General features: G+C 40.6%; 2 protein-coding genes across 9 annotated transcripts in view; both read left to right on the top strand.

Moving 5' to 3' along the window:
• The window catches only part of igsf9ba (immunoglobulin superfamily, member 9Ba), an 80,671-nt gene extending 62,694 nt beyond the window's left edge, over window positions 1-17,977 (top strand). The window contains exons 14-21 of one of the 8 annotated variants that reach the window (XM_016672604.1): window positions 503-729; window positions 825-909; window positions 1,012-1,173; window positions 1,862-1,907; window positions 2,611-2,697; window positions 4,300-5,919; window positions 12,313-12,443; window positions 12,631-17,977. In XM_016672604.1, coding sequence (XP_016528090.1) covers window positions 503-729; window positions 825-909; window positions 1,012-1,173; window positions 1,862-1,907; window positions 2,611-2,697; window positions 4,300-5,919; window positions 12,313-12,443; window positions 12,631-12,836 — 2,564 coding nt within the window. In that variant the 3' untranslated portion in view covers window positions 12,837-17,977. Of the gene's footprint in view, window positions 1-502; window positions 730-824; window positions 910-1,008; window positions 1,174-1,861; window positions 1,908-2,610; window positions 2,698-4,299; window positions 5,920-9,244; window positions 9,291-10,098; window positions 11,512-12,312; window positions 12,444-12,630 lie in introns of those variants that run through there. The other 7 variants (XM_016672603.1, XM_016672606.1, XM_016672608.1 and 4 more) reach the window with 7 other exon arrangements.
• Window positions 17,978-21,558: 3,581 nt separating this feature from the next.
• arhgap32a (Rho GTPase activating protein 32a) overlaps window positions 21,559-26,326 on the top strand; it is a 32,003-nt gene continuing 27,235 nt past the window's right edge. Inside the window, exon 1 of the mRNA XM_007554389.2 lies at window positions 21,559-21,919. The gene's annotated coding sequence lies outside the window, so the exon portion shown is untranslated. The remainder of the gene's footprint in view (window positions 21,920-26,326) is intronic.

Raw genomic sequence — 26,326 nt, 5'->3', positions numbered from 1 at the left:
GAGAAACTTTATTTGGTGAGAATGCACCTTTTCAGACATTATGAGTGGAGGTGTGTCGTTTTCAGTTTTCCATCTCTGTATTTGATTACAGCTTTAATCTGCTGAGTTTTGTACAATTCCAATTCACTTCTACGTCTATTGAAATTTAGGAACAAGTTTCTGTTCTTCTAATTTTCTTTTTAAATGCCTTACAGATGACAAAAGACAAACTTTAATTCTTTTTCTCTCAATAAACACTTAAACTCAAAAGGTAGATTGTTTACAACATGAATTATGCCCTTAGATATGCTGCGTCCGTGAGGGCAAAAGACTTCTGATTGCCGTATACCAGTAAATCTGAAACTGCCTTTGTCCAATCACCTTCCAGGCAATCGGTGTTCATTAGTTTGGAGTCTTTTATTAAATATTAAGGGTGTGATATTGACCTTAGTTGCTCTTAACTTGTTTTTAAGTTCAACGTGTCACGGTTTTTCCTTTTCTGAACTGGAATTGCGGCCCACAGGCTCTCCTCTGGGTACCGCTGAACCTCTGGTGCTTCTTACTCCACCACGGTGCCTCACAGCCAATCGCACGCAGCATGGTGTCCTCCTCACATGGCTCCCCCCAGCCAACCACTCGTCCCCCATCGACCGATATATCATGGAGTTCCGCCTTGGGGAGAGGTGGGAAGTTCTTGATGACCTGATTCCATCCACCGAGACTGAGCTGGTAGCGAGAGACCTCGTTCAGGTGAGTTAGACGATAACGACAGCGCTGCGTTTGTCTGTTCCTGCCACCCAGATGAGACATACACAAATGTATCTTTGTTTTCATTGCTCCAACAGGAGTCCTGGTACGAGTTCCGAGTGATGGCGGTCATGGACGACCTGATCAGCGAGAGCAGCAACGTAGTCGGAGTGTCTAGCACAGGTCAGGGGTCTTTACAGAGCGGTGCTTTGCCAGTCGTTGTCAATCGGTTTTTGACCTTTCTGCGCTTCTGACGTCTTTCTGTCTCCTTGGCGGACTCAGCAGACCCCTTCCCTGCTGCAGAGTTGCCTGAAGAGGGGCTGGCACGGCCTGTGGTGGCAGGCGTCGTGGCGACCATCTGTTTTCTGGCAGCAGCGGTGCTGTTCAGCACTCTAGCGGCCTGCTTTGTCAATAAACAACACCGTCGAAAACTCAAGCGTAAACCAGGTTGGCCTCTCTTTACTAAGTCAACATTCCTCCAAATTCTTAAAGAGAGAGAGAACAAGAAGAACCCATCAGATCGTCAGTTCCCAAAACCACACACTAAATAAACTCGTAAAAGCGCACGAGGGGTCACTGAGAACCCACCGGACTGCGCACAGGGTAAAAAACTTGTGGCATCCAAATGACCGCGTCTCTTAAGAACATGGAAGGGTTAATAATTTCTGGATATTTCTAACTAGAGTTTAACCGGTTGAATTTCTCAAGTGTAAGGAAATAAAGTATCCTTGATCTGACCTCTTGGTGGATTATAAAGCTGATTTTTGAGTTTTAATTTTGAACATTACTACAGTTTAGGGTGGCATATCAGCCAAATACAGCTCTGGAAAAAATTAAGAGCCCACTGCACTGAACCATATTGAAAACCTCATGGTTGTTCCACCAAATATTGAAGAGTAAAATGAGAAAAACTGATCATTTTAAGTGGTCTCTGAATTTTTTCCAGAGCTGTACATTTGAGTAAGTTCCAGGGAACTGCTGATTATTTAAATAAACTTTTTAGCTGTTTGAATGTGTAAGTTACCCACTTATCTTTATTTTCTTTATTTTCAGCGTAGAATGGCACTTTCCCTTTCTGTCCAAGTAATTTGTCCTGCCAAGCCGATGCTGTACTTAAACCCGTTTGTCCTCACAGATCCTCCCTTGTCAGTGACGCACTTCAGGAAAAGCATTGAGTCGCCGTAAGTAAAGACATCTCGAGCCCCCCGCCCCCCGCACCTCCTGCATTGCCGAGGTGGCAACAACTGTTTGTCTTCTCTTACACCCAGTTGTCTCACCATGCATGCACAAGACATACAGCTGAAAGTCACTTCAATATCAATTCTGATTACGACACGGTGTAAATTGAGCATGAGGCCCATGATGATGTAAAGGTTTCTTTTAATGGTGCGGAACAACATTTGCAGAGTCGACCCCCAACAGAATCATGGGCAAATTAAGTGGAAGCAGCAAAGTTAGCATTTTAAACACAAGTTGCTGTATGTGTTTTGACTTCTACCTCATCTGTGTCGTTTAACCTCGAACCGCTGTCTGCTTTTTTCTTTCTTTTTTTTTTTTGTGCATGATTGTTGTGTTTAATGGTCTCGTTTCTTGTACAATATCGGCTTCATGTGTGTATTTGTCAGTTTGTAAATCTTGTGTACATGTTTGACTGCATTTCAATCTCAAAACAAGGTCCTTTCTGAAAAAGAATCTGTTTTCCAAAGTGTTTACTACCTTTTACATAGACCAAAAAAAAAGAAGAGAAATGATCGGTTTCACTTCCCTTTCCTTATATTTTCTTATGAAAAGGTGAAGGCAGGTTTGGCAGATTGCACCTAGTCCTTCTTTCAAATAGCACAGTTAGAAATGAACCAGGCCCATGTTGTTTGTCTCCCATCGCAGGCCTCCTCTCACCCCCTTGCCAGGGGTAGAGCCCTGCTGGGACGAGCCAGCCAGGAGCAGTTTCTTGCCCCCACCGGCCAGCCCCCTGTGAGTGCCTGCCTGCACAAAAATACAGAGTGTGCTGCCCTGCACTGGCTTGGCTGCATGGTTACAGCATTGCATAGAAACGTATCATTTGACGGTGATTTCTTTTAGTTGTAGTGGAGCATTTTTACCAGCATATTTGCATGTACAGCCCCTTACATCATGCAGGGAGGGAATTGCATTAGCCATGTTGCACGAACAATACAGAACTGTGGGTATGGACTCATAATTTTTAAATAGCAGAGGCCAAAATTTCTGTCCTTATCAGAATTTCAGAGTCGAGATGGAGCTCAGACCCTGAATGCTCAGTTTTAAAAAATGAAATGAACCACGTCAAAAAACATTTCATTGACTACTTTGGTAGTTTTTTTTTTTCTCCCATTGTTGTCTTTTTAAACGGTTCAGTGCTTCACAAGCAATATGTTACCACAAGCAATATGTTACCCAAGGTTTTCTGTAAAACTCTTCAAAATCTTTGCACAATGTTTTAGGTGTCAAAGCATTGCCAAATCTTATGCCCAACTAAAAGAGAGCCACCTCTGGTGTATATGTGTTAAAGTAAATATAACTTTTATTGCAATATAATAACCTTACTCTGAAAAACTTAAGTATTTAATCCAATACAGCAAATCACTGGGGTAAAAAAGTCTTCATTTTTTACACAAGTTTTGGTGCCACCTTTATCTACACCTATAGCTCCTATAAAGTAGTTATAACTGAACTATTGAGTTAATTGTCGTCTTTGTTGGCAAAGACAACAATTAACTCAATAGGTGTGATGAGAGCCATCATAAATGCACACTTCCTGTATGTTTCCAACCCTACCAATTTAATCTTTTTATACTTCAAAGGTCCTGGGAACCTTGTTACGTTACGTGGCATTATGAACTATTTGAAACAGTATAATAAATACAGTATAAATAAAAATCTAGTTGCCTCTTCTAGAAAAGGTTAGAAAAGGTTAAATGAACACAAAATCAGCCTTCTTCTGCAGCAGGTTTGTACAAGCTATTAAAAAAGCAGTCCCAATAAGTGTGGCACCGGTTTAGTAAGAATGTATTCCTTAATTTTCTTATCAAAAATAGATATTCAAAGGTTGTAATTTTCTTTTTTTATTTCTGTGTAACATTAGGCAACTTGAATCTAAAAGGAGAATAAATCTCACATCTTTAACAGGAAGGCAAATTAGTGTTAAGGACACAGGTATCGGTGAGCTTGTGCAATAAATGTGTACACCGTGTCTAATGTGGGCAATAAAGGCGTGGTCAGACATCATTCACTTCTGTCTCGTCTCCAAGAAGATGTTGATCCAATGGATCTGTGGTACGGCTGCCATGGTTGCATTATTGTTTCTCCTCTCATCCCACCATAGTGGCCCTATCAGGACGCTGCCACCACCATAAACTGGTCATTATTGTAATGTAGTTCATTATGGCTGCCTTGATCGAGCACTTCAGCTTTGTTTTGTCTCATCCCTTTCAGAAAGCGCAATGATGCGAACTAATTTGCAGCATCAGATGCCCCTTTCAACCCCAGTCCCCTCTGAGCTTTAGCAACGTGTTTAATAAAGCCAACACCTTCAGTCTGCATCTCTCATTCTTTCAGGTTATCGTCGGGGAAGATAAGTCCAGAGAGCTCCCCTCCGTCCCGGCCCCGCTCTCTATCGTCCGAGGGTTCCCACGGCCCGGGCCTGTACGTCAGGAAGCTTCCCAGCCCTCAGAGAGACAAGGACAAAGAGCTCTCCTTCTACAAGAAAACCAAGCGTGCCATAGCCAGCAAGAAATACAGTGTGTCCAAACATGAGGCGGAGGTCACCACGCCTATAGAACTGATAAGCCGAGGCCCTGACGGCCGCTTTGTCATGGAAACCAGCCCGCCTCATCGCCGAATCCAGGGCTTCCCCTTTGCGGAGGAGTCCGACATGTACCCAGAGTTCCGGCAGTCAGATGAGGAGAATGATTTTGACCCCGGGCCTTTGCCACCTATCATGCCCACGCTGAGGCCCCAGCTGTCCCCAACGTCCTCCAGCCTGGAGTCAACGCAACCCCCCACCTACAGCCCCCGCCTGCACAGGCCCATGGAAGGTATGAGCTTTGCAGAGGGCAGTGCACCTTATGCCTCAGGGCAGGCCCCAGCCTCCCGCTACAGGGGCTTTCCCCAGGGCCCTTTCTATGGGTATCTAGGCAGCCGTGCTGAATCAGGGATTCCACCACCATTCTACATGCCTGACATCAGCCCGCGTAGCTCCGCTCTGTCCTCACCCCCGGGCACGGCTGAGGGGCCCTTCGGTTACCCCTCCATCCCGGAGGAGAGTGAAGGATTGGAACACCATCAGTACACTGCCTCCGGCCATTCTCTGTCGCACACTCACAGCCCTCCTCCCCGCTCACCTGAGAGCTGGCAGGCTCATGAGTTACCCTTCCTGGGGCTAGAGGGCCCACGGTTCATATACCCACCTCACCATCCCTTACATCACCCCCAGGACCTCCCTGACCCACCCCCATACCCTCCTCATACTCTCCCCCCCAGCCGCCTGCACCTTCCATCCCTGAAGGATCCGACGAGCCCCGGACTTCTGCAGCTGGAGGTCCCTGTGGGTCCACCAGGCAGAGACAGGCCCCCAGGGCCTCCAGTTAGGCGTTTAGCTATGCAACAGGCCCAGAGTCTCGGCCAGCTCAGACACACGGCCCACGGTGTGGGTGTACCAGTGTTGCCTTACCCTGACCCGGCAGCCCGCGCAGGGAGCCCAAGCACAGCCCCAAGTAGTAGCCCTCAGTCCTGGCTCAGCCCAAGGGCGGGGCGCCGGGCAGACCCCAGCCTACCCCCGCTAGTGCTCCAACCCTCCCGTCTGTCTCCGCTCTCCCAGAGCCCTCTTAGCACCCAGCCAGGTTCCCCAGATATCCTAGTAAGGCCCCCCCCGCGCCCCAGCATCCTCCGCACCTCTCGGTCTCTGGAGATGCCCGAGATCACCTTGCAGCCCTCGGCCACCGTTAGCTTCTCGCGGAGGTCCTCCCTGACCGCCTCGCCCACTCAGAGCCAGGGCACCAAGCAGCCCAGCCCCGGTTACCCCATGTCCTATGCCTCCACCGCAGCCAGTTACCCCTCCCAGTCCCCCTCCCCCCCTCCAGAGGGCAGGGATGTTTTTGGGCAGAGGCCATCCCAGAGACGGACAGAGGAGGAGATGTTACCCTCAGAGCCCTCCCAGCTCCAGATCTCAGCCTCAGGGTAGGTGATCCATTCCTGTAGAGAATAGTTCCATGTTGATTTTTTTTTTAAAAAAAGGGAGACTTTTCTCCTCGTCTGTTCGCCTTTTTTAATTTTTTTCCAAATATCCTTTGCATTTATCCACACTTTTGCCTTGTGGTGTTTCCATTTAGCAATAATAAAGATGCATATTTACTTTAATATGCAGAAGGCATGTAATTGCATTTAGCACACACTGACAGTTTATAAAAACAACAAGTTGGAAACTTTCACGTGTGAAAACCCAGTTTGACTTGTGGGTAATACGTTTTTCCTCATTATTGCTAATCCACATGAAACTTTAATTAGTGGTTAAAATGTTTTGTTTTTTTTTAAGTTTGGTGAAACACTAAACTACTGATTTACTCAAAAAATGAAATATTTATAATTAAGGATATGACAGATCAATAGCTTCCATAATTAGTGACAGTACGGATTTTAAAAACACAAATTAGGTACTTTAATGTCTTTTTACTAATGACTACTATTTATTCATTTCTAGTCCTAAAAACAGTTTTTATCAATTGTTAAATAATACTCAAACTATTCTGATTTGAGGTATTTTTTTCTTCCTTCTGCAGAAAAATTGTCTTTATTTTAATGAAATGTTCTCAACAGACTTCGGCATATGGAGCAAAGACTAAGAGAAAATATTTTTTAATTGGTATTACTTTAAGACTTTTCAATCTTTAACAAGTCCAGAAGTTGTTGATTTTTTAAATGCCTTTATAGAAAATCATCTTTATACAGCCAATTAGTCTCCAGTAGTTTTTATTTTTTCTTAATGTTTGAAGAAAAAGTCATGAAGAGTATTTTTATACACTTCATGAAAATGCATAGTAAATCTATTTTAATACACACATTATATAGATTAATTATACAGACCATAATGTATTTCAGACCTATACTTCTGCAGTTTAGTATGAATATTGAACTCAAGTACCTTTACCACCAAATGAAATGAAAATAAATAATCCTTTTATTAGAGAAGATCACCACCAGGCCACAATCTAATCCCTTTTCTTCTTAACTCAGATCAGATATTGTTTCATGTTCATAAGTGGCTCAACACAGATAATGCAACAGTCTCAGTCCAGGTTCTGGTGGCTCTTTCAGTGCTGATCCCTCTACTGGAGTCCATTTCTTCCCAAACCCTTGAAGCTTGTGGCTTACAGATTGTGCACCCTTTTCTACCACACTTTTTCCTTCCACTCAACTTGTCCAACTTGAATACAGCACACTGTTAATAGCTGCTTCTTTAGCAATTACCTTTTGTTAAAAAAAAAAAAAAAAATAAACAAATAAAAATTACCTTTCGTACCTCATCATCTTTGTGGATGGTGGGTGTCGGTAACTGCAGTATTTTTCCGTTATTGTGTGAGCAAGAATGGAAACAAAATGGTCTTTTAATTCCCCTTGTGCAATATTCCAATTTTAGGAGAAAATAAAAATTGGTTTTGATTATCTGTAATCCTTCACCATTAAAACGTGCAAGTAAAACATCAGTTTCACTTCTGACATTGAAATGCAGCTAGGCAGCCAGTGCACAGCGTGAAAAATTAAGCACTTTGTGCAAAATCCTAACTGGCTTCTATCTCACTTATTGGACCTAGCAACAAGATTTTGCTAGCTTTATACCTTGTCCTGATTGTAGCAGCAGTATTCTTCTCCTAAAGAAGCATCTGGATGATCAAATTGTTCTTTTCTGTTTTGTGTTTTTTCTAGAATGATTATTTTACAGCTCTCATGTGAGCATTCAACTGGGCTGAAGCAGAAAACCTGAGTTCAAATAATAACCTGCTATCATCAAGTGGAGTTTTGGGTTTTGTTGAGCCAAGTTACACTGAGATAGCAAACCTTAGTTGACCTTGCTTTGTCAATAATCATTGGTCAAGCAGTTAGGTATTTATATTTAAAAGCTGAAAAGATAAACTGAGTTCTTTTCCTGCAGAAGGAAGACTAAAAGCCATAATTATTTAAGTCAAAATAATTCATTTCATGCACAAAGAAGTTAACTTCAAGAATTGTAGAAATCCATTTACAAAGTTTGTATTCGTAAGTTCCACTAATATTATTATGAGTCAAGACAACACGTTTGAGCGTGCAGTTGTTTAACAGAAGCACTACAACACATTTTTTCCCCCTCCTGCATACATTTAGATAGTTTAGCCCCCCTATAAGTCCCTTGCAAAGAAAAAAAAAAGTGATTTGGAGATTTTTCACATTTTACAGCCATAAACAACAATGCATCTTATTGGGATTTTGAGTCAGAGATTGGGAGAAAGAAGAACGCACACATTTGTGAAGTAAGAAGATAATGACGCATGATTTTCAACATTTTCCACCTTGTGCCGACCAGCGTCCCCACAGCACAATGCTGCCACCGCATTGTTCCACCATATGTTCAGTCATTTCTGTTTTCTGACTATTTTGAATGTAGAGAAGAAACTTAATATTTTATCTCATCTGATTATAGCACCTTATTCCATTTCTTTTTTTTTTTTTAGACAACAGCAGCTTTCTTCTTGCCTCTGTATCTTAACGGTCAGATTTTTGTAGCGGCCAATCAATAGATTTTCCCCACCTGAGCTGTGGATCTCTGCAGCTCCTCCAGAGTTAACACAGGCATCTTGGCTGCTTCTTCGCTCTTAATGCTTCACTTTCTTAGATATTTGTTTTAATCTTTTTTTATCTATTTATTTTCATCCATTGTAATTGCTTTTTTTTCAGTCCTTTGTAGCCCGTTGTGATCTCAAAACATAAAGGGCATAATAAATAAAATCTGTTGTAATTATGATTTGGGCGGGTCAATACATTTGCAGTTTGCCATGCCTATTCCTTTGTTAGACAATGTGTAAGAATCTGTGAAACACGGTAGTGGCAGCATCATGCTGTGTGGAATATGTGGTCGCCATAGCCACGAATCATTCTCCTTCCACGTTACAATTTGCGCTTTGTGTTGATCAAATGAAATGCAAATAACATCCATTAAAGTTTGTGACAAAATGTGAAACACTAATGCAAAATCTGTAAGGCAAGACTTAGATTACAGAAAAAAAAAAAAAAAAGAAAACAGAATTTTTATGTTTCGGGTTCTTTTCTGTGAACACACCTTGAGCCCCCCTTACACGCACCTCACCGACTTAGACGCTCCGCGCCCAGAGCGGAGCTAAAGCAGCGGGGGGGGAAGGGGGGGCAGACTCACCGCTCCCTCACTATCATTGGCCGCCGAGGGAGGGTAGCTTGTAGGGCTGCTGCTTTTGTAGAGGGTAAGGGTCTTACCTGATTTGTTTTTGATTGATCTCAGCTATCTGGGCAGCGTTGTTGTGACCCGGTCCCCTACGCCGCAATAGGTAAGGGTCGGACCCATGTCTGAGCGGGGAGGGGTCAGCAGGGGGAGGGCTCTAATCACTCTCTCCTTTAAAGGGGAATCGCTTTGGGTTGTGCCTCTGTGCTGGATTCAAGTGAAGAACAACTAATGGTAAAAATGCTGACTCTGCAGGACACATTTGGTCTGTCGGCCTGCCGCGGCGCAGACTGACGTAGCTGAGCTCGAAGAGTCGCCGCGAACCGAACAAAAGCATTTGGTCTCTTATGGTTCTGACGCATAAATCAATCCCTGCAGTGAAACAAAAAAGGGAGAAAACAAACAAACAAAAGGCTTGAATCAATAGAGGATGCACTTGAAAGACAGACTGGAGAAATTCCCCTTTAAAGTTTTGTTCCATGTGCAAAATGCCATGCATGCATTCTCTAAACTTCTCTTTTTCGACCAAACAAAATAACAACGATTCTCCAACTAAATTCTCTGTTACATCTGTTGTCCTCAGTGCTTTCGTTCTCTCTGTCATGTGACTCGCTCTTTAACGGCCATTTCCTCTTCCTGCCATCTCCTCCCGTCAGCATGGTGAAAGCCTCTGTACGCAGTGTTCATGTTTATGAAAGTGTGCTGTATTAGTGTTTTTTTTATTTTTTTATTTTATTTATTTTAATGGAAATGTACTACATTGTTTTTAACACACCGTGGGCCTCCGCAAACAGTCGATCTGATTATGAAAATTACCTTTTTTTTTTCGTGTACGGGACTGTTTTGTCAGATTTGTCTCCTCTCCCCTTCCTCCTCCCCTCTCTGCTAATGCCTCTCAATCTTTCTCTCCACAGTGGCAAATGATGGACAGCGTCTCTAAAGCTTTGTGTTCCTTTTCCCTTTGTGACTCAGTACATGTTTGTTTTTTGGCAAAAAAAAAAAAAAAAAAAAAAAGCTTGGCATAATCGCAGCATTATGTCAAGTTTTTGAAAATCGTTTGTATCCAGACATGTAAAAATAAAAAAGTGTGTGAGGTTATGTAGCTTTATATGTGTGTGTTTTAATGACATGTAGCTGTACAGAGAAAGTGAAGATACTTGAAATTGGTATGATTCTTTTCTGTGCTTATTGAAATGATTATTCTTCATTCAACTTGGCATGTATCCCTCATGAAATGAAAATAGTTCCCTTTAATTTTGTTTTCAATTGCTATCAGGAAACACACAAAAAAATGACCTACTTGAAAGGGTTGGCAGTCTCGTCTGAATGCGTCAAAGTGTAAAGTTTCTTGTTAATAATTTGTGAGCTACTTTATTATTGAAGTGTTTCAGGTTTATTATTTGCTATGTGACTCTCACTCAGTTACTCATTTGCAAAACTGGAACAAAATCTTCCACTAAGTACGAAGTAACTTTCATATTTCTACTTGTCTGGGCTAGAGGGACTTTTGCGAAATTGTACCCAACTATATATTCACGCATCGCCAGTTTCTCCCTTTCTCGCTCCTTTATAATATTTTGTGAAAAATATTTCCTTGTTCCTTCACTTCCCTGTGAACTTCAGTGGCAATATTGTACTTGATCCGTAGGGTTCATGTTGTAGCTAAAACAGTTCAATTCTTCAAGGTGTTTTTTTTATTTTTATAAAAATTAGGAGTGTGTTTACAGGAACTTGAGAGCTTTCTTGAAGAATTTCACTAGTGAGGTCAGACACTGATGTTGGACGTGGGACGCCATAGAAATCCAATGTGTGAAGCTTCCTATTTGCTGTTCCTAAACCAATCTCAAGGTCACGTGAAGTTCAGAAGTCTTCAGCAATGTATTTGACCCCATTGACCCCACTTTGTTATTTTTACATGGCCTGACCTGATCACAGCTGTTTCCAGTTTGCCATGGTAACACCAACAGCTGACCACAAGATATTTAGTAGGGAGGAAATTTCACAGCTAGACTTATTTTATTTATTTTTTTCATTCTTTCACAAAGGTTTGTAGATACAAATTTGGCCATTAAAAATAGGTAAATTGTTGTGCATCAGTTAATCTTTCTTTTTAGTTAAATGTCGCAGTACATTGACGAGATAAATGGTCACAAAATCTGATGAAATTCATTATGATTTTCTGGAAAATCTTGCAATGCACAAGCTCTGGGTCAGTTTTCCTTTTCACTTCAATTCAGTTTAGATGACAAAAAAAAAAAGAACCGATACATCAGACAGATCTTTAAACTCCTTATGCTAAACAAAATAATACCCATTTTGAAGCATTTGACATAATATTTCAAGAATCTTTGCTCACTGGGCAGGAAAAGTCTTAATTTCCTTCCATATTAATGTTCAGAAGAGCCCCGCCATGACGACCATCTGCACATGCGTAAAAGCCTGCCAACCCTCCAACCTGCAGTGTGTCAAATGTTGGGGTTTTGGAAAATTGAAAGAGAAATTGTAATGGTTTTAATTCCAAAAAATTATTTTCATTTTATGAGTTTATACAGCAAGAAAAAAAAAATCAATGTTACCCATATTTCTGAAGCAGTCACTACTTAAAGACCCAAAATAACTTAAATGCTATAATCTTTACTCAATTGTTGCTAAAATAATATTAAAACAAAAGACTTAAAAATGATTCCTATGATTCCTATTTATGATTCCTAAAATTGAAGAAAAAATAATAATTTAGGACAAGTACGAGTCCAAACATGCGACCTGAACTCCTCAGGTTGGATCTTTAACGTCGTGGCTGCTTGAGAGCAACAGCAGTTTCACCATCTCCACCTCCTGTCAACAGTCCTTTCTCACTTTATCTCCTCCATTTTTTCCCTCTCTCCTGTCTAACTGTTATCATCCATCAAAGCAGATAGAGACTGGAAATTCATCATCTTAGTGAAACAGCTCTCAATAGATGCTCAAGCGCTCATCAAAATCATGCGATAGCTACTGGAAATAGCAATGAAAGAAATGTTTTGTCTCGTTTGTTGTTTTTGGGGGTTTTTTCAATGAGATGTGATTGAGCAGACCGTTGGATTAATCCGGAGCAATGCATGCTGTGCTGTCTCTTCTCGTCTTCTCAGGGAACCTCTAGGTGCGTCTAGTGATACTGCCGGGTCTGAGAGCTTACCAGCACTGCTACACCACTGTATAACTAAAGCCAAGGGAGTGGCTGCCAATAATAACAACAACGCAACATCTGTGAGGAGAACAGGTTCGTCTGAGGAGTTCCTTCACATTTTTAAAGTTAGACTTTTGTGGGGGGTGGAGGGGGGTTTGTGCCAATTCAGTGTAATTTGTATTCATTATCAACTAGATTTACATCATTATTACAGAAGTGTGTAAAATAGCATTTAGTTTAGAGAGTGAACTAGTGTGTGCCTCATCTGCCTCTCTTTCAGGTGTGTCTCCCTCTCAGACCCCGCAGCAATCTCAGACACCCCAAGAGGGAGAAGATATCAACCTTCGCAAAAAGAGTAAAAAGCAAAACAAGAACCCTTACCGCTACTTGACCTCCTTCCTGCAGCGCAGGCCGTCCGAGGAGGACCAGACAGGCATCCTGGCCAGTGCAGACTCTGAGGGCCCGAATTATGGAACTCTACGCTGACCCATGTGCCCCACCAAGCCATTAGACCCAATTAAGCTGGCCCCTCATGGAAGCAAAGTCCAAAACACCGCAGTTCTCCGCCCACCTCCCCCCACCCCCACGCATCAACAGCGACAAACAAAGGTTTCATACAATCCGTACAACTTGATTTGTCCGAGGAGCCGCAGACTGGATCCTCCAGAGGCTGGAAGTCTCATCTGAAGACAAGAACAATGGCGTTTTTTTGTTTTGTTTGTTTTTTTCTTTTTTCTGAGGAATTTCACTTGAAAATGCTCTGAGAAATATATAATGTATATAACTAGTAAAACAAGGGAATTAAGCTTCCTCTTACAGTAATAAAATGTGTTGGTTGAGTATGACACAACACGTTAAAAAAAAAAAAAGATTTTTCCACTCACTTATCATTGAGGGTTCATACCTTTTAGGTTTTTCAGTGAAACAGTGTACTGTTAAAGCCTGGTGCGTCCTTGTACAGGGACACGAGTCTACCTTTCCTACAATACAACTAGTGTCAGTCTTTAAACACAGGGTTCTTACCGCAAAATATACCTCAGAGTAAACGCAGAGTTGCTGTAATTCTTGTGGTATACTATACGTACTTGACCTTTTTACACTCTAAAGGTACGGACAAAAAAGGTTTATAACGCTCACCCCTCATTCAAATGGATAATATGGCCTAGCTTAATCTTATTTGGATGCTTTTCGTTACTGCAGCTAGCGCATTGCGTCTGCTTTTGGGGTTTCCGAGTAGAGAGGAGTGTTTACGCTCTGTGTTGTTACGCCCATTGCTAGGGCACGGTATCATGACTAGAGACCATAGCCTTCGTCAGACTTTGTGAAAAACGTCGGGGGACTTTCATGCTCAGCAGAGGTTGGACTTATGGAGCGACGAAGCAAAAGTATGAAGTGTCTGTATGTATCTCATTCTTAAGGAATCATTTGTGAAATTGGGCACATCTTGAGGTGCCTTTTCTTTGCCTTTTGTTGCGTTTTTTTTCTTTCTCTAACATAAACTGCCTTTTTTTTTCCATCGCCTTCTCATGTTTGTCACTCTGAAGGAAGTGAGAACTCCAATAATGTCTGTTTTTTTATATTGCTTTTATTCTGTCAAGGACACATGAAAGAGAGAATGCGTAAGTCTGATTTAGCTTGTTTTAACAATAGTACCAGAAAACTTTTGTTTTCAAAAAATATATATATTATATATAAAAATTGCGGGGGCAAGAAATCCCAAGTACACTGCACAGTGAAGATGTAAAAGTTTGACAGCAGCTGTTCGAGTGGAATGTGATTGCTTCACGAAGCTGTAAAACGAGCAATGGGGAATCTCCACACAAAATGGCCACCCTGACTGTTTATCTCTTAAAAACTGTATATTAATTGCTAGCTACTTCGTTTGTTAATTTCTTTTATTTATTTATTTCTTTTTTCTTTTTTTTTTGTGACACTAACCGATAATGAATGTATGTTTTGCTGTACAGGAAATGAATGTCCCTACGTCACAGTGCATCGAATGACCCGTCGAAATGCTTACGTAGCGCAGCGGCGATTTGCTGAGACGACCAGACGGCAAAAATAGGTCCAAACTCCAGTATTTAACGGCCACGCCCGTTCTGCCGGTTACCGTGTTCTTTGACGATGTTATCGTCGTTTCTCTTTCCGATTTTTTCGCTAAGGCTAGTTCAGTCACTCAAATACGCATCAAGCAGTTTTTTTATTTTATTTGTTTATTTGTTTCATTTCAGCAAATTGGAACGTTTTTGCTAAATCCGAGGTTATCCACGTGAATGATTCTCTAAATCTCTTTGGAGCGGCGATTGCTTGAAAGCGAGCGACAAACAAAATAATTGGTTTCATGTAAGATACAAGGAAATAATCTATATTTGTTATGTACTATACATGGTGTGTATTGTATTTGTAAAGAGAAATCCAACCATGTTTTACAGGAAGACTTTCTTGTACGGGGATGTATGAATAGGTTAAAAAAAAAAAAAGAAGAAAAAAATGGGACGGATATCCCAAGTTAAAAGAAGTTAGATTATATATCGAAGTATTTGCTTACAATACGGCTTTAAGTGGATGTTTTTAAAACATTTTAAGGTGCCTAATTTGTCATACCTTAGCAGACATTTTATCTGAGAAGAAAAGTACACTTAATGTTAGTACCGTACAGTGTATTATTGCCACAGCCCGCTGGCTGCACAAGTTGAGAAGTATTTTCTCTCATGTATTAGTATGTGGACGGGACGGGGGAACACTTTAGAAGCAGAAATGTGTTGCCCTCTACTATAAACAAAGTAATGTATTTTGCCCATTCATGAGCACACATGTAGGTTCACAACGGTTTTCTTCGCCTTCACGTGTCCAAAGCAGATAAACCTGAAGGAAACTTTTAGATTCTTTTTTTTTTTTTACTTTTACCCCCTTTTTGTTTGGTTTCCTAAAAGCAACGGACATGCTGTAGACATGTACAAAACGTGCTGTGGAGGAAATTGTGTTTACATTAGTTTGATGAAATTAAAGTGTGTTAGGGCATAGTTGCTTTGAACATTACGACTTGGTGCTATGTTTAACTTTGTGGTGCTGTAGAGTAGAGGTCTGAAGATTTGTTTCTATTTCTGGAAGGAACTTTTTCTCCACTCCCCTACGTGTGTGCGCGTGCGTGCATGTGTGCGTGCGTGTGTGTTTGAGCAGCTAAACTAGCTCTGGTAGACATTGTCCTAATCATAACAGTGTGACTACAGTGATAGACAATACTGGAAAAAAAAAAGTAGACATATAACCTTGATTAATAGAGACTTGTGACATTCAATGAACTCAAAAATGACCTGTTTTCTATAGTGTGTTTTTTGCTATGTCTGTCTGTGCTTCCAAGGTACCCTCTTTAAAATATATTTGTGATGATATTGAAATTATTAACCCAGCCTAAGCGGGAGAAACGTAGCCTGACTTAGATTAGCAACTAGTCACAGGACACATGGAAGAGAATCGGAGCGCGCTGTCAGGTCGGGGAGGGGATCTTTTCTGCAAACTTCCTGTACAGTGCTGTGAAAAAGTATTTGCCTCGTTTAAAGATTTCATCTATTTGTGCTTTTGTTTTGCTTGGAAGTTGATTAAACCATAAAGGTAAATTTAGTAACATCGGTCAAGTGGAACCTGTGCAAATGCAAAATGCATTTTTCAAATGGGCGATAGGGGGAAGCTGTCTGTAAAATGTGGAAGAAATAATCGCCTCCACCCTTCCTGAATCACGAATTGACCACTTCTTTGGACGGCTGAGCTGAACAGATTAATGCCATATCTGTAAAATCAAGAATTCACATAAGCAGGACTTTTTTTTTTTTTTTTTTACAACATAAAAGTTAGCTAAAATATCTTGAAATTCAAGAAATCAAAAAGCAAAAACTCGTCAGGAAGAGGTGAAAATCAAAGTCAATGCCATCCATCAGTGGCGTAAAACTAATTCTTTAGCAAAGAATTTCCAATCAGTAGTTTGTAACCTTGCTCATAAAGAAGAAAAAACAAGCTTGGAGTCATCTAGTGTGAACCTAAAATGTGATTAAAATGTGGCTAGATTTTTACTAAGACCTTTCACTTTTGGGAATTGTTGAGTGTGACTAATTCAAACAATTCTGAAAAGAAAAATGGTTTGAAATTCCTTCCCATTGATGCAAAAGTCATACAATGAATGCCTAATTGTTGCCGACACAACCAGCAGTTAAGTTTACGGGCAATTTTATTTTTCACATTGGTTGATTTGCATAACTTTTTTCCTTAATAAATGAAATCATCTTTTCAATCAGCATTTTTTCTAAAGTATGACAAAAAAAAAAATCAAAAACTTTAAATCTGTAAGCGGGGGAAATGCTTTTCCACAGCAATGTAGATCTATGGTCAACAGCACTTGTTTTTTCAAGCACACTACTACTACTACGACTGAGGACACAAACATCTCACCTCATCCACCATCAACTTTTTTAAACGAACAACTCCTATTAGTACTGTACAGCTTAGCCATGAGTCGTTCACGTTTGCATTTATTCTCTTGTCTGAAAGGCTCACACATCCCCACCGCTGTTTTTTTTTTTTTTTTACAGACGCTGTCTTCCGGGCTCGTCATTTGTTTCTTTGCAAAATCCAACGGGAACATGTACAGCGTTTAAGAGGGCTGCTTTGGACGTACTGTTAGCGACGTTTTCTGTTCCGTTTCTCTTGTTATTTTTGGGTTTTTTTTGTTTTGTTTTGGGGGTGGGAGGTGGGTTGTTTCTGCTTACAGCTCTTAGTGCATCACTAGCTGCTGATAGGATGATACTTAACAGATTTGACTTTCTTTTTTTTTCTTTTTTTTTTAAATCGTATTAATCTTGCATGTAGAGACAATTACAAAAATGCCTATTTACCAATCATTCATGGCCATCTGAGCTGGTTTGTTATTGGACGGAAGCTAGAAAAGTATGTAGTATTTTCTATATTCTCTTTATCTTTTGTTCGTTCGTTTCTGTTTGTTCTTCATGTGTACCAGCACTGAGAAGCTAGAATGTATAATTAATCGTAGGCTACTATAAGCACTACATTGTTGACTGTTTTAGCTCATATTCAAGCAAATCCAGTAGTGCTTAAAAGAAGTGAGAAATTCCCATGTTTCGTTTCACTTTCATCCACCGAACTCTGTGCTGTACATCACATGTTTACATTCTGCATTTTACATGTTTTTGTTCTCGTTTCGGTTTTGATCACGATGTCCATATGTAAATATTCAGAGTTAAAACTTTTTCCACTCTTCTCTTTTTTAAAAACGATAACACTGATTGTTTTTTTTTCGTTTTTTGTTTTTAGAAATGCCATTCTATTCTGTCACCGCATCAGGTTTTTTGATGCTTTACTTAACTTTTTTTTTGTTGTTGTGAGCAATTAACTCATACTGTATGGTGCTGTACCAAAGCCTTATGTATAATATCTGTACTACTTTTTTTTTTTTTTCTTTGCCACTGCTATCCAGTGACTCGTCTTGAGATCATGTCTTGGTCACTACTCATGTTCAACTGCCATGAATTTTCTTTTAATTTCTCTCTCTCTCTCTCCTTTTTCTCCTCGAGTAAGCAGAAACCTGGACGAACTAAAATGTAAAAAAAAAAAAAAAAGGAAAAAGAAAAGGAAAACACACTCTGGCTTGTTACCAAACAGGCCTGGATGTACAGCAGCAGTCGCCATCACAAGCCTTTATAGGGGTAAAATGCACAGGCTCACTCCTGGTGGCTCATCATGGCGTAGAAACGGGCCTATCAGACGATCTCTGCTCTATCTATGGCATGTCTATGAGAACATGAGCGCAGTGTTGTATCCATGTCACCATATCATTTCAAATGCTTAGTCCTATACAAGATTTTCCTCTCAAATTTTTGTATTTTGATATAATAAAAAAAATCAAAAGAGGTTTTTATTTTTGCTGCGTGTGTGTTTGTTTCCTTGTGTGCTTCCAGAATTTCGCTGCAGTTCAAATGCTGGACACAGGGGGTGAGTGTTGGTCAGAAATTGGAAAGAGAGAGAGAGAGAGTGATGCACTATGATAATCAGGTCAGGTTTTCTGCTTCCCATTTTTGATTTCTAGGACACACTGGTCAGAGCAGAGTAGAAGTGCCAAGTTTCAGATGTATTTTCTCCCTGCAGTAAAAAAGACAAACAAAAAAAAAAAAACACTTGAAATTTGGAATAAAGAAAAGTGGAATCCAAGCATATTTTGGATGTTTTCACCCATATGTTAAAGGAGGAAAACACTTGGTTTCCTTTGCGCTCGTGTTTAAATTCTTTTAGGCGAATGGTAGAGAGCAAACAAATGAGCCGTCATTCTTTTGCACACACCTGAGTGAAATGTAAAGTTCAGCTAATCCGCTGTTTAAACACTCAGCCGCCCTGAGGCATCAAGCCTCAGTTTCAACCAGGCTACTAAAAGCATATAGCTAGTGCTGTGTGTACATCATTAAACACAGACAGCACAGGCTTTATAGTTGACACAACTTAAAAAGAAACATTAGTATTATTAATTCTTTTATGCCCCAGCCAAATTTTATGCTTTATTTCTTCAAGTTTCCTGTGGTAGCATTCTGAAAGACCTGCATTTGCATTGCGCGCCGCTTCATTGAGTCAGAGGACTCCAAAGCCCTGACAGATGCCATTTCATTTGGCACTAAATGCATCGTTAATCATTAGAGCTAATAAAATTAAACTAAAAGTATATTAAAAAGTATAAGCAGTGATTAAAAATAGAGTTCCAGGGAAGTGCGCTAAGTAAGTCAGTAAATTACTTCAGTTTTTGTGTCTGTCGCTCTAATGAATTCAAAATTAACAGGATAAGGAGATTGCACCCAAATGGTGGCTCAGTAAGGGCCATCCCAGACTGGGGTTAGTTGGGGAGGAAAAAAGATTTTAATGTTCTGTTATACGGTATGGCCAAAAGGTATTTTTCCACTCTTAGATGTTTCAAATGCTAAATATTTCCACATCGCACAAGTGACGTCATAATTAGGAGGTTTTCGGAATGACTTTTTTCCCCACACCAAAAAGCATTAACCGATTGCCAGAAAACATCTGGATTGGTTTTTTTTTTTTCTTTTTTGCACTTGGACTTTTTCTAGAATCAATAAAAACCCAAATGAAAGTAGAAAACTGAGAAAAAAGTGAATTTTGTACAATAGGTCCCCTATTGTACAAATTGCCTTTTTAAAATTGTCTCAAGAAAGTATTATGACTAATACCTCCTAAATCACTTTATTACCATGGAATACAAAGGTTAACTGAATCATCGTTAATTAACATTTGAATGATAATCCTTCACCACACAGTCATGAATGACATTGAATCATATTAATGGAATTTTTGTTTTGATGCTTCCAACTTTCTCAATCCACACTAAAAAAATATTGGCAAAAACATTTTCTTTCGAATATCAGATTACTTAGTTGATAAATTTTAATTGGCTTTAGAATGATGGCTAAGTCTTGCTCTTTAAAACTGGTGTGTGCTGCAGAGGATCTGAATTCTAGCATAGATCCCTGACCTCACTAAAACACCGAAGAGTTTTCACACATCACATTTTGGAGACTGAAACGTTTCTCTGGCGTATTATCTCTCAGGAGAAGCATTAAAGCAACCTTTAGCTTGAGCCTTCTACAGCCACATAATATCTCCAGAATCGTTTTGGTCAAGTCGAGAGCAAAGAGCTTTTTTGTTTGGGGCTCGTGCTCAAACCGGCATTTTCAAAAGCCGGCTGGTGTTTATGAACGACGCCACTGATGGGATTCGTAAACTGTTTAGAACAACGATTTACGGATGCATCCGGATGATATGAAAACAAATATTTATAAACAAGATTGGAAACGCCATGGCAACCGGCCAACAGACAACTGGAAGAGGCAAGAAGAAGCAAGCTCCGCCGTGTTTTTCCACTCTTGCTGTGATTCCACATCCGTGTTGCAGGAGAATCCCCGTTTTTTGTACATTCAAACTGGAGCAGTTTAGATTTGACCTGCAGATTTTTAAATATTAGCCCGGTTGCTAATCTGGTATATGAGGTAAGCCAGTGTAAGAGCTGGTCCAACTAGGAGTCCGTGGCATTTCAGCATCAGTTTTTAAAACATGTTTCTCAAACTGCCGTTCAAGTGTCACTGGTGGCTCTTGGGCTGCGTGAGATGTGTTGTAACACAGACTGCTACAGGAGAGCCTTTCTGAATCTCCAACATCTCTTTGAAGAAAATTGTAACAACATTTGATTTCCCCTCTGGGATTAATAAAGTATTTTCAAACTGAATCAAAATGAATTCTAGCCCAGCTCTAAACCTCTCTGCAGAGTCATTTCTGACCCTGCAGCTGTGCTTTTTTTGTTCTCCAGATGTTTGTTTACTAATGGTCTGTAACAAAATCTCTGCGACAGTCTCAGAACAGCTGTATTTATACTGATATCAAATCACATTCAGCTGGACTCTTTACTAACTGTGATGTCTGAACAAAGTTGATTTCACGGGATTAGTAAAGCATCAAGCTTTTCCGATTTCTAAATGATAATATTTTTGAAAAGCGCGAATCATAGTCGTCCTACTTCACAAGTATGAACTACATAAATATGGACTATTTTTTCTTATTTTATTTTATAGCTTGACAGCTTCCTACTTGTTTTGTGTTGTATTTGTTGCTGCCTTTTGGCCAGGACTCCCTTGAAAAAGAGATTTTTAATCTCAATGGGTTTTTATGCTGGTAAAATACATTTAAATAATAATAATAAAAAATATCATATAAAATGTAGAAAAACTTCAATGAACATGACTATGTTAGTTAGATGAATAAAGTTTATAAATGATCAGAATCATTGTGGACTCTGAGCCAGAACAAAACCTGAATTTCCGCTTAATTTTCTAAGGTGAATATTAAAAAAAAAAAAAAAAAAGGTATGATGATTATGAGCGATCTCAACACCAGTTTTCACTCCTCTCACTGTTACCGCCCACCCACAGTGGAGGGGTTATGTAATTGTTGTACCAAAAGCATTACCTAACACCGCACAACTGCGGTTCCTCGATGCTAGCGAATGTAATGAATCAGCGCCTGCCTGCAAACCCTCACGCCTACATCAAATCTGGGTCCCTGGTTTGGGGAGAAGAGGAGGTGGAGGAGGAGGAAGAGGAGGGAGTAGAGAGAGAGAGAGAGAAAAAAAGGTCTGGGAACCCCTGAGGCTCAAACAGGCGCGAGCACGAATCCAGTTTCAGCAGTGCGCGCTCCCGACACCCGGACTCTCACTCACCCTCTCTCTCTCTCTCTCTCTGTCTCTCTCTCTCACTCTGTCTTCCAGCCACGGAATCACTCGCCAGCCTCTCTTTTGTAGAGCGAGATGCCGCACCTGGTCGCGGGCTTTCCTGCCAACACCATCTACCTCAGATGATCAGCCGTGGCCTGTCTTTGAGTGACCGAGCGTCCGGGCTGCGTGGGTCTGCAGTGCGATGCGATGCTGGCTGGCAGAATGCTTCCTAACCGAGGAGCCGAGCACCGAGCAGCATAGAGGAGGCGGCGGAGAAGAGCAGCGCGCGCAGTCGCAGGTAAGTTTACCGCCGGATGATCCCGTCGCCTCGAGCGGACAGGTGAACCCTCCTCGCGCTGTTCCCAACGCGCGACCACCACCGGCTGCTGCCCATTAAATCGATTAGTTCACGCCGAAGCTGTGAAATAATTGATTATCATAGTCTCTCTCTCTTCGCCTCTCTCCCTCTTTGCGTGTGTGTGTGTGTGTGTGTGTGTGTGCGCGCGCGCGCGCTGTTAATGCGCCTGGTATCCGCCAGGCCCAACAGGTCATAGTACACCGCCGGTAAACTTTTCCCATTGGTCATTTAGTGCGCATTATGTTGCATCAGAGGTTATAAAAAAAAAACAGACTGTAGTTTATCTGTACGGTGTGCTGTCTGGTCAGGAAATGATGAGTCTGCCGCAATGCTTAGCAACAGGCCTGCAACAAGTGCGAGATGTATTCAACATTTTATTATGTCATGTGATTAAAATGTCGGCTGTAACGACCGTGGTTGAACTCTCCCGGTCATCCAGGAAATGACAATTATTGCCGGCTGAAGTCACAGAAAGCGAGCTAAGCTGGCGGTTTAAACCAACCGTTTTTGCGATTTTATGTGATCCTTGATGTTTAAAGTATAGTGTAATTTAATCAGTCTTGAAAGTTTTTATTTTACTTATAAAGGTATACAGTTTCCTTAAAAGGGCGGTATTCTGTATTTTACAAGCACAGAGTGCCATTTTATAGCGCAATCAAGAAAACTTGTTACCTTCAGTTGTTGTAAAAATGCTGTATCTCTCAAACATGACTAAAAAGAAATTTGACACCTTGAAATTTGGCCTCTGCCTCTTTAAGAAGCTCTTGTTCTTTGAAACTTCCCTTCAGTACTTCATCACAACTCTCTCTGTTAAGCCTTTAACACCTTTCTTAGCAGATTGAGAAGTAGTTCCTATGATTAGCTCTGCAGGTGGACAGTTGCACTGAGTGTTTGCTTATTGCTGCTGACACTAGTCTGAAGGAGCTGAGTGGGGCTCCTTCAGACTATTGTCAGACTCAGAGAGAGAGATGTGCTCTTTGAGACAAACTCGACTTGGAGAAAAGGCGGTGCTTTGTGAGAGCAAGTATTTAGGCACCCATGAATGGTTGACATGGGAGAGTTAAGGATTTCTCAAACAGGATTTCGAAGTTTCACTCCAGGTACGTTTTTGACGAGGGAGTAACATCATAACATGACATAAAGCTCAAAAAAGTCGATTATACTTAATACCATCTCTTTAAAGTCTGACCTAATTGAGATTTGTTTTTTCAAAGCACAGAAAAAAATGTCAATGCGTTAGTAGAGGTAATAGAGTTGAATCCAACAGATAATGTATTTTCTCAGTAAACTCTTAACAAGGTTTATCAAAGTACATTTTGATGGTTGATGGGTTTCTCCTGAAATGCATGTAGGGGTCAGTTTAAATGTGATAGTGACTGATGGTATTTGAAAGGTCCTCAAATCAAATTGTGTTTATGTCCCTCGTACAGGATGGGGTCGACTCTGGCAACAATCAAAAGTGCTTAAATATAAGGCCGTAAAAGAAAAAAGAGCTTGTTGACCGAGCCAGTAAAGCATAATATAATTTCTCAACGTGTGACACGATAATTGAGTAGAGCACTGTCATATGAGCAGATAAGTTAGCAAAAGAATTTTTGAGAAAATAAAATCATTTTTCCAGCATATTTAGACCAAAAGATGTGAGGATCCCTCATACTACTCACAAACAATAAGACTTTTTGGCATATGGAGCAGCTTATTTGTTGTTATATATATGTTTAAAATAATCACATAAAGAAATTAAGTTTATGTTTTTGGAATACATTGGTAAAGTAAAATGCTTCAGATATAGGAGACCAAACCACTTGGAGAGGATTATTGAGAAATTGTCACATTTCTTGATAGCTAAGATGCAGGGGGACTTGTGTTCAAAAAGAAACCTTGGTGTGTAGTCAGCAATGTTTCTCCTATAGTCTTCATCCAGTCTCCAAGGTAACCAACTTCTGTGTTGGACGATTGTTGGGCACTCTTACCGTTTCTGGTTATAACTCAGCGATGGCTGATGCATCAGACCCGGCGCTACAAGTCATTGTTATTTTATAAAAGCATTCTTTCTCTCTGGCTTTTTAGACCAAACGACTCAGGGATTCCTGATAATCCCTGTTCTTAAAATATATTTTGAACTTTTTGGGAGGCATTGAAAACTTTTTAGAGTAATGTCATTTCTTTGCCATCTGTTTGTGGCATTTTAACACAGTGGAAGCAATTGATTAACAACAACTCAGCTGCAGACTATTAAGTTAAGTAAAACTGCATTCTGAGGAAGATGGGGATCAGCGACTGCAACTTCATAGAACGAGTTTCCATGGCAAAGGAGCTGCGTCTAAGCTTTCATACAGCATCAGCAAGTGAATTCAGTGGTGTAAAGCGTGTCCCTCATGGTCTCTGCAGTGGTGTAAAGGTTTTCTTTGTAGAAATTACAGTTCTCTGTTTGGCAATCTATTGGAGAAGTTCGGGTTTATAATGTCTGATTGATTAGGGTTTAGACTTTATCTGTTAGTTACAGTGAGAGGAAGTCTTAATGTTGCAGCATTTGAACAATTCCCTGCTTCCAGCTCTTTGGGAAGAACTTGTAGATGGGCTTAAAAACTGAAGTTTTTTTTTATGAACAAAGCAAGTTGTTGCCCATAGTTTTAGGTTAATATTGATTTACATTTTTCTCCACTTTGGTCTTCAATTGAGAACTGACAGAAAATAATCTATTCTTATGTCTAATAGTCACAGTTATATTTAAGAAAATACTTGAAGAGAGATGTAGCTTCTTTTTAAAGAACGCATTGGACAACCACCTAGAAAACTAAAACTTTACAGCAGTTTAAGGATTAAATACTATTAAGTTTTCTGAACAAAATGTTCAGAATTTCAATGTTCTTCAGATGAGGTAGAGCCAACCTTTATGTTTGTGTCACAGAAGAAATAGAGCATTGTTGAGTCAACACCTCTGTGTAGTATCTTAAACTGAACAAACGTCTCCAAGCTCGTACTCTCCGGTTGTCTGTGGATTAAGTTGCCGCTTGTCTGTCGTATTTCTGAGAATAAACGTTGCCCTCCCTAAAATATTTTTCTTGCAAAATGAGATTTTCTCCCATTCACTATTTGTGGTACGCCATTGGCTTATTTTTAGCACGAGGAGATTTGTGCCTTGTGGCAAGGTTTGGATTGTCTTTGTGAGTGACAGACTGGATTGTTGATTAAATGTTTGGATCAGCGTCGGCCTGCTGTTCACCCCCCTGTTACTCCGCTCCATCCGCCCATCCTGGCCTTCATCAGGGATCGCTCACTAAGAGATTTGAGCCGTGACATCTCCTCTGTGCGGGATGAAATAATCTCAGTCTGGCAGATTCCGAGAAGATTAGAGAATCAAATTGACTTCCAGCCGCCAACCAGTTCAACTCCTTCCCTCTGAGAGGTGACATGAGTCACAAAGCATCGGGTAGCACATGGCCAATTGGGCGGCGGCGGGCTGAAACCTGCAGTGTGGTGACAGTGGCAGCGCCTCGGGCAGACAGGCTGATGATGTGTCAGAGCATCTGGTCAAAAGTTCCTCGGAGGCTTTCATTTGTCTCCTTCGTCTTCGCTCTGGAAGAGCGTCAAGTCACGATGGATGGGAGATGAGTTACTATGGCAACCGTAGAGCTTTTTTTTTTTTTACCCCCTCTGCATTTACAGCTTCTGTTGACTGCAATCAGAATGAGAGCCTGAAACCAACTTTCTCCACACCGACGCCTGTCTTTCTTTGGTACTAACAAGAGAGTCAAAGTGCGTCAAAGATCTCGTGACTAAATTCCATAAACTGGGAATTTAGCCTCCCTTCGGCTTGATGTTTTCACTCTGACAGTTTCCATTTGTGTTGTTTCAAGTCACTGGAAACCTGATACAGCCAGTCTGACCAACAACAAATGGCAAAGAAACTGAAGCTAAGGAGCTAAAACACGACCAGCCTCGAGGAAACCAAACGTTTGTGTCCTGTCAATGTCTGGTCTGGGTTTTGGAGATCCATGAAGTCTACACACACATTACCTGACGATGATCTGGTTTGATCGTCAACAATGTCTTTATAGTTTCAGAGAGTCAGAAAACCTCCTTTAACAGCTGTCAAATTAAAGACATTTTCTACATTCTATTAAGAGTCTAATGTAAAGAAATGTAATTACCTGACTCAAGCAAATATTTACCAGAAGGAGATTCTTCTACTTTACTTTGTAGAGTTATTTTACTTTCATCAAATCATCACAATTTGTCCTTTTGTAGGGACAAAAAGCACTTGGGGCAGTTCTCACTGTTTCAAGGTGCTTTATAAATACAGCTGGTTAGCTTTGAATGTTAAGTTTTATACTTGAATTTTTT

This window comes from Poecilia formosa, unplaced genomic scaffold, assembly GCF_000485575.1.
Source record: "Poecilia formosa unplaced genomic scaffold, Poecilia_formosa-5.1.2 Scaffold63, whole genome shotgun sequence".
NCBI lineage: Eukaryota > Metazoa > Chordata > Actinopteri > Cyprinodontiformes > Poeciliidae > Poecilia > Poecilia formosa.
Note: the sequence above shows the minus strand (reverse complement) of the source record. Positions and strands in the feature narration are given on the sequence as shown.